This window comes from Protomyctophum bolini (assembly GCF_963924005.1).
Source record: "Protomyctophum bolini genome assembly, chromosome: 16".
Taxonomy (NCBI): Eukaryota; Metazoa; Chordata; class Actinopteri; order Myctophiformes; family Myctophidae; genus Protomyctophum; species Protomyctophum bolini.
In genome coordinates, this window is record NC_137877.1 from 7,484,351 (window position 1) to 7,501,482 (window position 17,132).

General features: G+C 44.9%; 1 protein-coding gene across 1 annotated transcript in view; it reads left to right on the top strand.

Moving 5' to 3' along the window:
* col8a1a (collagen, type VIII, alpha 1a) overlaps positions 1–14,189 on the top strand; it is a 17,968-nt gene extending 3,779 nt beyond the window's left edge. Inside the window, exons 2-3 of the mRNA XM_080785325.1 lie at positions 10,138–10,480; positions 11,505–14,189. Coding sequence (XP_080641451.1) covers positions 10,144–10,480; positions 11,505–13,420 — 2,253 coding nt within the window. The 5' untranslated portion in view covers positions 10,138–10,143 and the 3' untranslated portion in view covers positions 13,421–14,189. The remainder of the gene's footprint in view (positions 1–10,137; positions 10,481–11,504) is intronic.
* Positions 14,190–17,132: the final 2,943 nt, after the last annotated feature.

The following is a 17,132-nucleotide window of genomic DNA, read 5'->3' on the forward strand; positions in this document are numbered from 1 at the left end:
ACACACGCACGCATTCACATTCACATGCAAACGTACTGTAGAGCAGGGTTTCACACGAGTGCCGTGATGCCAGTCCGTATAGGTGCATAATATTTGGAATTCATCAATATCGCTTTATTATTTTATAATACGTTTATCAAGTTTTTCCATAGTGATATACATATGGGCTCTTCCTAACATTACCTGTATGTAGATGCCAGAGACTAGATAAAATGGTAAATGGTGCATTTATATAACGCCTTTATCCAAGGCGCTTTACATAGATTGTGCATCAGTTCAAGTGTTCTTGCTCAAGGACACTTCGACACTAACTCTGGGGGATGCCTGGGTTTGAACTGGCAACCTTGTGGTTGCCATCAAGCCACCCCTGAGCCACCGCCTCCCCTAGATAAAAGGGAAACATGGATATGTACTGTACATCTTAAGTGAACAAGTATTTGACACTGGAGGCCAGATCTGATGTGACAGTTCCATGTCCCCCCCAGGGCTCACCCAGCAGCATACTGTACTGTCAAAGTGTCCCTGAGCAAGACACTTAAAGGGCTGTATTTTGCGTGTCTTAAGTACCAGGTCTTATTACTTAACTTAAGACCTGGAGGCGTGGTCAACGCCATTTGGCTATTCTGAGTGGCCAAAGAGCATTGACCAAAAGGGCCACTTCACCCCTTTTGCAACCAGATCTTATTTTAATGATGTTTAGGAGACAAGAAACACACTGGACGCGTTTTTCAGAAAATCGACAGGAAAACTCTGCCAGTGTGCACTGTGCAGGGACCTTTAGCTGTTTCTTTTTTCATGTGGGTAATTTGTGTTTTTACATATTTTAGTATTTCAAATTGTCTGTGATGTCATGGACACTGGTCTCACTGCTGGATTACTACAATGACCACAATGCTTTGCTGCACTCACCCCGCCTTGTGGAGAGGAGGAGGGGCTGTCTTACTAAGACAACATGTAGTCCAGGAAAGAAGTGAGACCAGTGTCCATGACTGACATCACTGGCACTTTGAAATACTAAAATATCTAAAAACACGTATAACACACATAACCCCCCCCCCCCCCCCCCCCCCCCCCAGGACAGAGTTTCTTGTCTCCCAAACATCATTAAAATAAGATCTGGTTTGCAAAAGGGGGGTGAAGTGGCCCTTTAACCAGGTGCTGTCTCTGTCTCTCTCCTAATCAACCCATAGCGGTAACACGGTGGGTTCCCTGTGTTACGCCCAACTACACTGCATGGCAACTGGGTGGTTTCACTTGCTTCCTCTTCCCTTCACCTCCATGGGGAACTGCCGGGTCATCGAGTGGCTTCAGGTCACTGACCATTGACCAAGGATGTGTCCAATGGAGGAGGAGGCAAAGAGAGAGAGAGAGAGCGGAAGGAAGGAAGGAAGGAAGGAAGGTGGGTTGGGGGGGCTATGGAACAGACATTGCTCTGTTCACATTGAGTGAGAGGAAGAATCGGAGACAGCGAGACGAGAAGCGAAATGTTTGTATCTGTCGGGAGAAAGGGAGGATAGACAGATGTCCGTCTGTCTGGAGGTGCAGAAATGGGCATTGCCATTGCCGTCTAATGCGGGAGGGGGGAGGTATGTTTTTGAGAGGAAATGTTTTACAGCGCTCAGCGGTGTGCTCCGTCACATCTGCTGATATTCCCCCATCAGTGTACAGTATGTGTGTGTGTGTGTGTGTGTGTGTGTGTTGTGTTGTCTTGGGTCTTTCTTGTGTCTGCGTTCAATAGTTTTAGTGCGCTAGTTTCAGTGTGCTGTGCGCTAGGAAATTATAGATTCAGGTGTGTGTCAGAAAGTTAGACAGGAGCCTCTTTAAACTTTGTACATAAACGCGGTGTGTAAAGTGATATTCTTTTGTTCAAATTAGTGTTAAATAGCTCCAAATTCCAATAATAATCATTGCTATACAGTAGTGTTCGTTTATTAGTCTCTCCAGCTCTTTAGTCATCAGAAAATACGTTTTCAAGTCAGGATACCAATTTCATCCATTCAGGAGACAGAACTAATACATGATACAGAATAAACAGAAATGTGGAATTCTAAGTGATGAAACAAAATAATTAGCAGACAATATGTGAACTGGAATGCTATAAAACTGAAGCTAATGAATGGGTTCTTGGTGGCCCGCATGAACATGTATTCACTGTTTACTGTAGAGGTGGAGAGATGGGGTGATGGTAAGCCTGTTATTAAAATGAATATGTCTGCATACAGTGTACTGGATGTACCAGTGTTCTTCTATATGTTGTACAGCAGAAATATTCCATATATCATTTACCAGTGACCCTACCATACATACAACCCTGAGCTATTTCCTCTCCCTCACTCTTCATGACTCCTGCCAGACTTGTGAAATGTGACTTTTAATGAGAGAGTGCGGTTCTGTGGAGCCATCAAGCTCTGCGTGAAATCTATCTTTAATGTTTTCAACAAGCATTCGTTCCATAAGTTCACGACAGCCTAATGGAAATCTCGGTTGTCGAGTTTTGTCGTCCAATCATCCAACCGGCAATGGGGGGGAATCAATGGGAGTAATGCGAGGAAGTGAAAAGCTCTGGCAGATGTACTGTAGCAATGCCGTGCAATGTGCATCCCCCATGGTTTTGACACGACGGTGGAGTACAGCTTCTAGCACCTGAACACCTCTCCATCTCCTGGGGCAACGCTCCATTCAGCGCAAACACGTGTGACCCATGTGTGTGCTTGTTACTGTACATCACACACCTGATGGACAATTCCCTACACGTCTATTTATGTAAAGTGTCAGAATGATGGACATCTGGAAGTAGTCACGGGAAGCACACACGTGTGTGTGCACACGCACACATGTACATGCACACAATAGTAGACTACATCGGAGGAGCTTTGCTTATTTTTTATTCTGTCTGGGCCAGGCGGGGCATGCTGGGGAGGCTCGCTGGTGTGTGACCAACCACACATGGCTCTTCTTGGCAACAGATGTCAAGGAGGAGTCCAAACCTCAGATATCTATGATAACCCCCGTATCATCCAGTGGTTATTATTGGCAGCTTAGCGGTTATCGGTTGTCGCAGTGACAAACCTCACTGGAAGTTGTGGGCATGCGTTTGTATGTAGAGTACATGCATGAGTGTGTGTGGAGGATAATTCTTGTTAACTAATAACTGGGATACTGTAAGAGAGTCCTGTAGTGTCTGTTAGCCGGCCTGTATGGAAAGTGTGGTGAATTAATGTTGTAAAACAAATACAGAACATTGTTCTTGTTCTCCGTTACACTCCATAAAGCCTGACTACTTGTCAGGAAGTGGTGACAGAAAGTGTTGTATGGCTTTCCAACGGTCTGTAAAATAAAATCAACCCACTGAAATGTATATGAGAAACAGATCACATGACATCACCCATAATGTTATCACACAACTATGACCATTTAATTTACATTTAACAACCAAGGGCTGCAACTATTACTACTACTACTACCGATTAACCACTTAAGCCTGTTTTATAGTTTCATACAGGTTTTATGAAAAATAGAAGGACATTGCCGACGTACAAGCTCATAACGACGTGTTGCATCATGACTCGGTGTGAACTTGTAGATCATCTACAGACTACAGTCAATATTTTCAGACATAACATTGTGTTTTCAGTCACATTGACATATGTAGTATAGATTAGATCAGGGGTTCTCAACCTGTGGGTCCTCCTAGTCAATAGTAAGTTAGTCACAAAAGCGGCCGACATATAATGTCCAATAACTGGCTATAGTTAATTATTCTGCGTAAGAAACTATAAGAACATGTGGTATTTCCATCAGCCTCGGCCGTGTCTCGGAGAAGTTGGGTTGTTGTTATGTGACACTGAACAGAACCTTGCTTGTTCTAGGCCGACAGTCGCTATGATCTGTAACCCCATGTGCTGACAGAACGTTTCTCCTCACTTCTACACACACCTAGTATTCACACACTCATAAATAGTTACACGCATGCATGCATGCATGCACGCACGCAGGCAGGCACACACGCAGGCACGCACGCACGCACGAACGCACCCAGGCACGCATGCAGGCACACATGCACGCCTTTGGCCAGATTGCATTTATATCCACGCTATTAAATAATGGTTTTACACATCACGCTAAACCGGCGGTCAGTCCAAGTCTATGTATATTTTTGAGCGGCACAGCTTTGTGTGTGTGTCTGTCCGTATGAGCACGGAATCGATGACTTCGATTGGCTGCTGTATGATGATGTACTCATCATCATACATCATCATCACGATGGAAAAAGGCGGCGCTCGCTTCACACGAGTGTGATTTATTTTTATTCTTTTGATATACAGCTTTTGTCCCCCCCATTGACAATGAAAGGATGAAAGGAATTGGGTCATATGTGCCTCAATATGACGTAAATGCCATTGACAATGAAGGTAAAAGTTACGTCATGTGTAGAAGAGAAAATCAGTTGTTCATGAGATGATGTATGATGATGTATAATGATAAGAAGAGCGCTCTTTTGTAAGACTTTATCCATAACAGATTCTCTGTGGAAACTGGGGGGGTTACTACTGCTCTGTATACGTATAATGGTATCAGGGGTGGTCTGGCCACAAGACATACCAGGCATATGCCCGGTGGGCATAGTTGTCTGTTGGTTGTGTATCATTTATGTTGTGTACTGTAAATGTGGGGATGTTAAGGGCTTGTATTTCAAGTATTTGTATGGGGCTCGACCCGAAAAGTCAGTATCTGTATCTGCGCGCTGGTTGTGGTGGGCCAGTCTGGGCCAAATTCCGCGAAAATGTCCGGGCCCGAATATTTGTCTCGGTAGAGCCCTGAATGGTATGCCATTAGAAAGTAGGTGAAAGTTGGCAACTGCATCACAAAACCTCAGGGCACTTTCAGTCCCTTTTTCAATTTATTTACTCTCTGACATGCTATTTATAGTGGCGGAAATCTGTCTGAGATTTACACAAACTCTGCTACCCCTGCTACCTGCTACCGGAACCTTGTCTCGGGGCCGAGGGACGTCTTTCTGTCTCCTGTCTTGGACTCCTTAATAGTTTCTAAGCATTCGTAACCACGTGAACCCTACCGTCCCTATTCAGGGGTGAATGTATAAGCTCACAAATACGTTGCAATGCAACTTGTTGTGAGCTTGTAGATCAGCTACTTTCTTGGGGCTAGTATAGAGCCCTGGGGTTCCATTAATTAGTTTAAATGTGCACAGAGAGAAAGAGAATGGTGTTTTTAATAATGAGTGATTGTGATCTTTTTCTTTTTAATGCTATATAATTAGTTCCCAACCATCCCACGTACTCTCCCCACAAAACACCAAGAAAATAATTCTAGCAGATTGATACTATTAGGAGATGGAATAAAACAAGATAAGGAGCATGAAGTCCCAGTTTAATATAGTTTTAGATGTATCTATGTGACGTGTGAACTGTGATGTGAGTTGCAGATATGGGGGGAAATGAATGGAGTCTATTGTTTTTTCGTGTTGTTGGAAAGGAAAACTTTTTTTTAATTTAGATCAGTTTAGAAGCCCGACCAACCCTCAATGTCACCATCAAATCCAAGTGCTAATTTAACCATGAGAACAGTTAAATGAACAATAAAGGTAAAGGATGTCACTGTTGTAACAGACCTTTGGGCTCATCCCTCCAACTCAGTGTTTTGAAGCGTTGTATTGTTGACAAAGGATGCCTGTTTTATGCTTTGTTGGGCACCAGTGTTGTTCTCCAAAAAATAGCAGATATACAAGCCCATATTATGCTTGTAGATCTGCTATTTTTGGCAGGTGACACCGTCATATGACAAGGTCTAAAAAATGAAAGACTTCAGGGGCAGAAATAGCTCCCCGGACCCTAGTTGGGAAAACGGAGGCAACATTCCTCTGGGAGTCTGGACATGTCAGACTTCCATCTTTGCCGGAAATAAGACGGGCCTCCTTCAAAGGCACGAGACGGCCCGCTCACATGGGGGGAGAGAGAGTGGCACCACCGTGTTAAAATCACCATCTGCCTGAGAAACGGCAACAGCCAAAGGGCAAAAGATGATGCTTGTCCATCTGTGGACCTGACGGCCTGAGCAGGCGACGAGGATGGATTCCAGGTCAGGATTTGGGGCAGAGCACACTCATTTAAGCCTAATCCATTCTTTGTCACTATACCCGCCAAAACAATTACGTCACATTTTCTTAATTTCATTTCATCAGTTATTTTTGGTGAGCCACATTGACAAGGGATAAATTAGGTTTAAGTATGAACTGAAACGGGCTGATTCAGTGTGATTGACACTGGCAGAGGCAGAGCATGGCTTGGCTGCATGGGTGGGCATGGGGATGGGCTGGCCGGTATGACTTATGGAGACAGAAAGGCTGTTTGTTTGAATCATTACTAGACCTCAGAGGGTGAGATGGGCTTTCACACTACAGTACCAAACCCAAAGCCTTCCACCTGGACCAGACATTAACCAAAGCAAACTGTGGCAACTTGTGTTACAGGCCATTTGACAGGGAATGCACAGCGGTGGGATAATAGGTGTAAGACTAGAACATGGTGTACTCTGGGTGGCCCAGCTTCACCATCATTCTGTTGGCTCACAGCTGTCCTGTTTTGTGTTCTGACTGGAAGGAATGAAGCCGGTGAGCAGTCAGACACACAGGGTTCAATTTGCTGGGGGTTGCCTCTGCTTTTGACATCCCCCCCCTCTGGTAATGTTTGGCTTCCAGTCAGTCTTCTGGTCAGACGCATGCATCCCAAAACTAGGCAATCAACAATCTCATCAACTTGTAGATCGGCTAATTTGTTGTTATTTGTCTTTTGATGAAGTATATAGGATGAAGTATATATATATAGGGCTTAAGTGGTTAAGAAAATGACCTCCGCTTTTTTTCTTTATAAATTGAACCCTGCCGATTACAGACACACATACAGTACACACATGGCACTATAAGAAAGGTGCCGTTATTAGGTGAGTCGTTTTTTAAAGATGATTTGGTTAAGTCTATAGGTGCAATTTAAAGTCGCAGTCGCAGCTATATAATGACTTCTTAATATAATCTTCTTTTTGCAATCTTTTTTTTTAAGCTGTTTTGTGTTTTTATTTTATTGTAGTGAAGCTTAGCTTAAGAATTTCACATGTACGTTAGGTCTATGTACCTGGCCGTGGAAAAGTGACAATAACACAGAATGTGAATCAATATTTTTCTACCAAAGTTGTGACAAAAGAAGAGTTGTGAAGAAAATAAAGGCAGGGAACACTTGTCAACACTTGGAAATTGAATGGGTAATTATTTCCTGGGCCACTCGTCGTTCCGAAAGGGACTGCGACGCTCTATAGGGCAGGAGCCTATCTCCTGTTTCTGTAGCGTGAGCCATGTACAAGTAGTACACCCCCTGGACATGACGCTAGTATGTCGCAGGGACCCCCAATCCAACCCTTGATGCTGAGTGCCAAGCAGAGAGGCATTGGGTCTCATGTTTTATAGTCTTTGGTATGAACCCCGACCTCCCAGTCTCAGGGCGGACACTCATACCACAAAGCCACTTAGCTGAGAGGGTGACAGAAATATTTAACACTCTTGTAAAAATGACTTTTGAGTGGCAGGCAATGAAAGCAAGCATGTTCAAAGTCAAAGTCGTACGATTTGTAAAACATGTTACCGCAGTGAAATTTGTTCTCCGCATTTGACCCATCTCTTGGAGCGGTGATCCACAGCCAAGGAACAGTGCGCTGCAGCCGTGCCGCGCTCGGTAATCATTTGATTATATTTAACCCCCCAATCCAACCTATTGATGCTGAGTGCCAAGCAGGGAGGCATTGGGTCCCATTTTTACCCCAGTCTTTGGTATGACCCGGCCGGGGATCAAACCCCAACCTCCCTGTCTCAGGGTGGACACTCTAACCACAAGGCCACTGTCTGGTGTCTGTCTGTCTGGAGTCTTGTAAAACGATGAATCTGTGAACATGTGTTGTACAGTGGGATAATGCAGGTATTAGGCTACAGTGCATCCCCAACATAAAACAGATGAGCGGTGTAGTTAAGCCCTAGTAGTTTATATGCCTTGTTGTACAGTGTCATTCAAAAATAGCAGCAGTGAGCTTGTAGATTGGCTAATTTAAGTCTACAATGACATGACATGCTGACAGGTTGAAAGTGGTTAAAGTTACCGTTTAGCTGTACTGCTGTTGGGAACCTGTTCATCATGGAAACCGACATCCAGTTCTGTTTTGTGTTTAGAAGAAAGTAGCATCTGCGGCAAGTAGCTGAGATTTTGGTAGAGGTCAACACAGAGGGCAGCCACTTGCTGAAGCCCATGGATATAGCAACATATAATATGGCTCCCTCTGGTGGCTGATGGCTGCCTGCGCAGGAATTAACCCAAACTCAGACTTTATCATACACTTGAGCTTAATGCAAAAGGGCGGGGGTCATGCATTCTAAACACTTAATTAATAATTTATTTACGAGCCAGTAGAATATTTTATTTGAAAAGATTTGCTGTAACCCGATCCCAAATAGAGAAAAGGTGAAAGAGGCCCATCAATAAATAATTCCACACCAACCACAGCAGCTCTAATTGAGACTGAGTCATTTGTATTATGCTAAAACTGAGGACTGAGACTTCAAGGGGTAATAGAAACCACGTGAATTTAGCACTTTGATGGACTAATATAAAGGTGTCATCATCTATTCTCTATGTCATCAGTCTTCTTTTGGCTTTTTGGCTTTCACCTTTATTTTATATTATTTATGGAGGGATAGACAGTAGGCTGACAGGAAATGGGGAGAGAGATGGGGGGGTGACATGCACTAAGGGCTGTCGGATTTGGGAGTTGAACCTGTGGCACACTGCCAGACTGGGGTACCAGCCAAGGTGCCTGGACCGCTGAGCCACGGCCCAGGCCGTCATCAGATCTTGATGGAGTTAGTATATTCACTTTACTGTAACATTCAAGTTCATAAGAAGGGATCGGATTGACATCAAAGGCCTGGCCAACAGACAAACGCAGTGAGCATAGTGTGGTGATTCATTTTTTAATTTGTTGGGGACAGAGAGAGAGACCGGGAATGGGTCTGAACATTACACAAAATCTGAATAAAACTTTTACACGTATAAAAAGAAGTGCAGGTTAAATTTGTTTTTCTGCATGCAAGCTCCATCGTTTTCAAATTCAAAGCTCCATGGCTTTGAATTTTCATAAACTGGTCACTGAATTGCTTACATGCCACTGGCCACACACACACGCGCACACACGCACACACACAATGAATCCCTGGCTCATATCCACGTATACATACTGTACATACATACATGGTACACTGACTGTCTGACGATTTCATAGTAAATAATAATTTCCCTGAACAACTTAGACATTTCCAAAGTTCCAAATTGAGGAACCTAAGGAACAACAAAAGTGGATTGTAGATCCTTATGACCTTATTGTATTGCTGTAGTATTTTTGTGGGATGTGGGCCATTTTTAGCAGTGTACAGTGTGTGAGAATGTGTCCAACAGTTCCATTCCAAGTCTATAATATTCAGTTTTTCCAATCATAAAATGAGTGTGTATGTGAGTCACTGGCCATATGAATCAAGCAGTCAAGGAACGCGTATCTCAGTCCAGCAGTGTCATTACTTGGCACTAAAGCAACAATGTAACTTGAAAAGCCTTCATCAACCCTGTGTATTATGTTTAAAGGGGTTCCCGCCCAGAATGGGTTTAATACAGAATATTTGGTGCACAGAGAACACTTTTGTCAGGAAGGTGGAAAAGAGCAAAGTGTATAAATTGAACACATCTACAAAATAAATCAAATTTCCTAATCACGACTACTAATTACAGACATAACATTGGGAAAAAGATTGCACACAAACTCTGGCGTGTATTTTGTTGTTCTGTCTCCAGCAAATAAAATCAGAACAGTGTTAGCAATTGAGTTAAGCAGTGACTTCCGTTGGATGGTACTTTAAAACAAAACTTGAACCTTTGTTGACACTAGTTGACAATGACACAAATGGATGTACTTCAAATTAAGGGTTATTCAATTGCAGACTTTTGAACAAAAGTGATAAAAGGTTTACATTCAACAACAACAACACCACATTTAGACTAAACTGTCTGTCCTCTCTTTCCTTTTCTTCAGGCTATCATGGCCATGCCTCCTCTCCTCCTGAACCCCTTCCTCCTGGCGCTGTTCCAGCTGGGGTTAGTCGTGTCAACCGGAGGGGCGTACTATGGACACAAGCAGCTGCAGCAGCCTCAACATCACCAGCCGATGCAACACGAGCAGCACATGGGCATGGTCAAAGAGGGCTACGGGCAGCAGCAGTACCTCGGTAAGGAGATGCCCTACCTGCCGTACCCCCAGTATAAGCCTCCCCAGATGCCCGTGCATAAGGGGCCCAAGGGCATGGACATCCCTCGTAAGGGTGGATTTAAAGCCGGACCGGACAAAGGTGTCTTTAAAGCAGCCGGACAGGACAAGGGTGAGTCATCCTACTATATATATATATGTGTGTGTGTGTGTGTGTGTGTGTGTGTGTGCGTGTGCGTGTGCGTGTGCGTGTGCGTGTGCGTGTGTGCACATTCACACACAGCTTTGATGGATGTGTTCTGCGGCTGCCCCCCTCCCCCAATCAGTCAAACCATTGGAGCGGCCATTAAACACAGACAAGACAGGTGTTTGATATTATGTGAGTGCAGCCCAATAAGGGCCTACAGTATATCTCTATCTAGACCCCTGGGAGATGGATGCTGAGGTGGAGGGCCCATGCCTACCATCAGCTCCCAGGACACTTAACGCACACAAGCCGTGCTAGTCACGCGCTGATTTGGCGGTGCCTGGGATTGAACCCATGAGCTTGTGGTCCAAAGACGCGAGAGCTCTACCCACTGAGCTAACACGGATAAGAAGAATGTGGACTCGGAATGGAAAAACCCTTTACAAACAGACACAACTAAAAACCTGCTTGGTTTTGTAATACATATACATACACAACATGAACTTGATTCAACACATGCCTTGTTGCAATGCACAAGGAAAGTTGCATGTTCCATTGCCCGAAGGGACAGGACATAATAGACATCAATACATAATAAGTCGAGTGTAGGAAGAGTGTAGAGCGAGGCCTTGTAAGAATCAGCCAGCTGATTCTCCCAGCTGCAATCAGCCTGGGATCTATGCAGTGGATCAGAAGAACAGTCCTTAAGCATAGATTACAAGCTCACGTCTATAAGATCTCCAAGCTCACAACGTGGCACGGAGCGACGCGTTGTGTAGATCTGCCATTTCCCCTGGTTTGGGCCCTGCACTATAGACCCTGTTTGGGCCCTGCACTAGACCCTGTTTGGGTCTTGGGCTAAAAGGTTTGGGAACCACTGCACTAGCGGATGGTGTTGGATTATACCATATTTAGATTGCAACAACATATCACCTAAATATGTCATTGTGTGCATTGATGTGTAAATGATAAATATTGATATATTGAGTATTTCTGCTATTGCCAACAGGTATGACTATCCCCAGGGACCTCACGGGAAATCGTGAACCCGGTCCAGTGGGACCAATTGGACCAAACGGGCCTCCAGGACCTCCAGGACCTCCAGGGCTTGGACAGGCAGGGCCTGATGGACCTCCGGGCATTCCTGGTCCACAAGGGGAACCTGGTGTAGGGAAAGCAGGCTTACCGGGACCGGCAGGGAACCCAGGAGTAGATGGGGAGCCCGGACCCCAAGGGGAAATGGGCCCCGGTGGCGGAGACGGGCCAGACGGACAGCCAGGGCCTCAGGGGTCCCCCGGACCCCCCGGACTTCCAGGGATAGGTAAAGCAGGAGGGCAGGGACTGCCCGGCCAGCCAGGCCCACGCGCAGAGCCAGGACACAAAGGTCTGCCCGGACTTCCCGGGTTACCAGGACCGAAGGGAGAGAAGGGAATTGGCCAGCCAGGGCAGCCCGGGCCCAAAGGACACCCGGGGCACCCAGGTCCACCCGGCGGTGGAGGTTTACCTGGTGTGGGCAGACCTGGATTGAATGGGAAGCCCGGTCCACTAGGCCCACCGGGGAAACCGGGACCACCAGGAGACGAAGGACAGTCTGGTCCACCTGGGGAAGGCGGTGCACTCGGCCCACCGGGTCTGCCTGGTCAGGGCAAACCGGGTCAGAATGGCTTGCCCGGACAGCCAGGCATGCCGGGAGGGAAAGGACATCCAGGACCACCAGGTTTGCCCGGGAAGCCAGGACTTCCTGGATTTGGAAAACCAGGATTCCCAGGACCAAAAGGTGATAAGGGCTTGGGCGGCGGGCCCGGACCTTCCGGACCAAAGGGAGATAAAGGCCACGGAGGACTTCCTGGTATGCTCGGATCCCCTGGACCAAATGGCCCGGCGGGCCCTAACGGTCCCGTGGGACCGGCAGGAGGCGTCGGTGCTCCTGGACCTAAAGGAGACAGTGGAGAGGGAGGGCACAAGGGGCTTGATGGTGCCCCAGGTGAACTGGGTCCTCCTGGCCTTTCTGGAAGAGATGGTCTAACTGGAGAAGATGGTGTGCCGGGGCAAAGAGGTCCACCGGGGCCGAGTGGCAGCAAAGGAGACGGTGGACACAAAGGTGTACCCGGTCCTCCAGGCACTTCAGGACTTCCCGGGCCAAAGGGACAAGCTGGATTAGGTGGTGAAGCGGGTCCCCAAGGCGCTAAAGGTATTCCAGGCACGGACGGTGGACGAGGGCCACTTGGACCTCCCGGACCAAATGGGCAAAAAGGAGATATCGGCCTTCCCGGTCTCCCCGGCGTTCCTGGAGAGGGAATCCCAGGCGGCGTGGGTCCCTTGGGGCCCACGGGGAAAGAGGGCCCAGCAGGTCCAGCCGGACAGCCGGGTCAGCCCGGCCTCCCCGGGCCTCCTGGTCCAGCCGGAGCAGCTACTGTACCCGATAACATGGCCGTGTTGGGCACCCTGGACGGCACAAAGACCGACGGTTATGGCAAGAAGAGCAAGTACGCAAAAGGAGGGGCAGAGGTAATCGGCGCCAGTGGCCTGGAGATGCCGGCGTTCACAGCCATAGTGACCAAGCCCTTCCCGCCCGTGGGCACGCCGGTGATCTTCGACACGCTCCTGTACAACGGCCGTCAGAACTATAACCCCCAGACGGGCGTGTTCACCTGCGACATGGCCGGCATCTATTACTTCGCCTACCACGTCCACTGCAAGGGAGCCAACGTGTGGGTGGCCTTGATGCGGAACAATGAGCCGGTCATGTACACGTACGACGAATACAAGAAGGGCTTCCTAGACCAGGCGTCGGGCAGCGCGGTGTTACCTCTACAGCCCGGGGATACGGTGTACATCCAGCTGCCTTCAGACCAGGCCGGTGGACTTTATGCAGGCCAATACGTTCACTCCTCCTTCTCCGGGTACTTGTTATATCCAATGTAAAAAAAAGAAAAAAAACATTTATTTGAGTGGTATGTTTTGTTGTTTGTTTGTTTGTTTGTTTTTTTCAATAAAACATCTACAATCTGTTGCTCCGGTCAACAGAGATGGGAGGACAAGACGGACTGTCTGTTGGCAAATCTGAAGTGTCTGTATATACCGTGCGTATACAGCAGAGTATAGCCATGTATTTTGCTAGTACAAGGAGTTTTGTACTCGCAGCTCTGACAATTATGTAAGAATGTGCAAGACTTCACATTCAAAGAAGACGTTATATAATTTATTTGCATTTGGCAAGTAATGAATCATTTCAGACTCGGAGTTTGATTTATAATTTGGTACAAACAGAAATGCAGAATCCACGCTATAACCTATAGGGAGGAGGGTGGGAAATTGGTGTGATTCTAATAATTTCACGGTGTCACGTTATCTCTCTCGCCCTAATTAGTTCTCATCAAAACTGGCAGCTGCCCTATGTGGCAAAGAATGTAAAACAGAAAACTTAAAGATATATTTCACTTTGGTTGGACAACTACATTTTAGCATGCACACGTTGATATGAATTAACGAACAGTCAATCCCCAATATTTGCTTACATTTGCAGAATCCAAGACCCCTTGTCCATATATACACACTACAGTATATATATATTTGTGTGTGTGTGTGTGTGTGTGTGTGTGTGTGTGTGTGTGTGTGTGTGTGTGTGTGTGTGTGTGTGTGTGTGTGTGTGGCAGTGCTTGTGCGTGTGTGACACAATACAGGTGAAATGAAACCTACCTACAAACAATTGTAACATCACTTGATTTTTGACTTGATTAAGTCTAAAGCCCAAACCACACCATGTTGCAACACTTGCAATGAAACCATTTTAAGGTCAACCACACCAATGCATAAAACGGTTTTGTTGCAAGGAGTTGCAACTGGTGTGGTTTGGGCTTAAGAGTCTGCCAGTAGTGTGCTACTATTGCTGCTTGTATGGATGTTAATGTCAATCATTTACACTATCTAATGCTAAGTAGGCTATTTGTGAGAGCTATGTCAATGAATTATACCAATGAAATGTGTGAAAGTTGTAAACATATTTTTCCAGTTTTAACCAATGAGGAGGTGAGATGGAACATGGAATTGACCATACAGTGTGTATACCTCAGCAATATTGGTGGTCAACCATTGATGGACTCAGGGTTTGCATACTAAAAGTTAAAAGGTGCATCTAAAGGAAAATATTTCTTTTAAATTTGATTAAAGAAATGAAACCATTGCATGCGTTGAATATTATTTGAGGAATTGTGATAATGATTCACAACTGAGTGAGATTGGAACCGTAACATCTTGTTCTAGGTTTTGTATTATGTTGGCACCAGCTATGATATTACAAAGGATTTGTGACTGGCCAAGTATGGGCAAATGTATGCCATAATGGTGTAATACATACATTTTAGTAAACAGAATAGAATTGAGAACAAACACACTGTTACCATGGAATATGAAAACCACTGCTGACATAAAAAGGGTTGTTGTATTTGTCACCAGCATAACAAAGTAAACTATAACTGATTTATGTTAAATATGAGAAAGCCATGAATTTGCAGCTGTTATTTTTACTCATTTTCATAGTAAATTAGCTGTGTTCCAAATAGTTTTCCACTGCTGTCTGAAGATTTGAATAAGCTAATGAAAATACTTCAAGGCCTTAATTAGTTTCCAGTGTAAATTATGATCCACAGTGAATTTTACTTTACAGAAATGCCAGCAAACATTTAAAAAACATATTGGTGTCATCAATGGAATGATTTTGACAGAATCTCATACTTTAGCTTGATAATATTTAGTATTTCTGTTCACAGCTGTTTTGAAATGAGATAATAAATTCAAGTGTAATTCCCAAAACATGCATTGTATACTAGACGTGCCTGACGGCTAAATCAAGCACACAGTATATGAAATACATACAACTCAGGAATCTTTTGAAAATAAAATAAGTGAATATATAAAATACACTAATCCCAGAATGATGCCTAAATAATGAATTGACAATAATATTTGTGTCTATAATTTATTATTTTGTCTACTGATCTCTAGTAGTGCAGGGGACTTCAGTAAGGAATTTTCAAAAGGTAAATAAATGTACGTTTCCCTTTTGAAGCAATGGTGCTACATTTTCAGTGTAAACAAAAGGAAACCGTAGGTAATGTTTTAATTTTGTAATTGTCTGTTGTTTTTTCTAAATAAAGATGATTTAATTAAGAAAATCATTTATTGTTTCTCTCTTTTTTGTAGATAAATTAGTGCTAAGAAATTCTTGGTATAGAGCCGCCGAAGTCCTGACGTCACTCGCTCATCCCCTCGATTCCCCTGGTTCACGGAACAACAGGCAGGAACAACAGGCGGCAACTTTATTAAGGGGAAAGGAAGGTTCCTTCCTTTTCCCTCAATAAAAGCTCTCGTAGCCTGTAGCTTTTATTGAGGGAAAAGGAAGGAACCTTCCTTTTCCCTCAATAAAGTTGACGCCTGTTGTTCCTGCCTGTCGACTACAAAACAATACTACAACATGACATAACGATATCATCCACTCCCGACCGGATATATACCGAAATTAAATTGTGCCCAGGCTAGGTTTTCACTGCTTTGGGTTCCGGGGAGACATCAAATTTCTCTTTTGGATCTCTATAGCTAAAATGTTTGGGACCCATTGGCATTAATTAACGACTCCTCAACATCACCCCCACAGAACCCTTTGTCTTTCACAAGTGGAAAGAGTTCACATGCAGAGAGGCTGTATTTACACACCAATACATTGCTGAGAAAGAATACTATAGGCCCAGGGGAACAGATGTCAGAAGCTGAGGCGTGATGATGGGGCTATAGCATGGGTCTGGATTGAGAAAGGGCCAAGGGGTTGGCCCTGTGACTTTTGTGTCACAGTATACATTTGCATGTGGGCTACATGAGATTTGTCCTCTGGTCTTCACCATTATAAATATTAGGAGCAGCAGGCAAGTGCCATATACAGTGCTCAGCGAGCAGTTACTTTGCAGTGGTTCTCAAACCTTTTCATGTCAAGGACCCCCAAGTTGACACTCATTATAGCCTGCGGACCCCCATTTGAAACATATGCCAAGGACCCCCCATAAGAGAAGAGTTTTACAGCTCTGGCAGTTATTTTCAATCATTTTCATTTCAAGGGCCCCCCAGTTTGACCTGGATTTGCATGGCTACACAGTCCCTCATCTCTGGGACCCCAATGTAAATTGTAAAATCAAAGTTATAATTTAACTCTGCAGTCTGCAGTGTACAAATGGTGTACAAATGGCACACTCTCTGAGTTACAGACCCATAAGGGTCCATTTGGTTCCTGACTATCATTTAGCTGGGGACCCCCTGGGACCTCCTCAAGGACCCCTATAGGGGTCTCCGGACCCCACTTTGGGAACAACTGCCATGCATACACAGTAGGCCGGTATTCTAGTAGTATTGAAGTGTCATGGTCATGGACACTTATAAACCTGACCGGGGTGTGAGCCAAGGAATCCGTGAACCTTCTATTTCTCATACAGGCGTCCTCTCAACCTTCAGCTATTTTTGTACAAAACAACTAAGCTTCCAATGCGACTTATCTATATATATTTTTTAAACACAGTGTGGATACTTAAAATTAATATATCTATATATTTTATAATGTGATTACGTATTCCATTTAATTGGCCATTTGTTG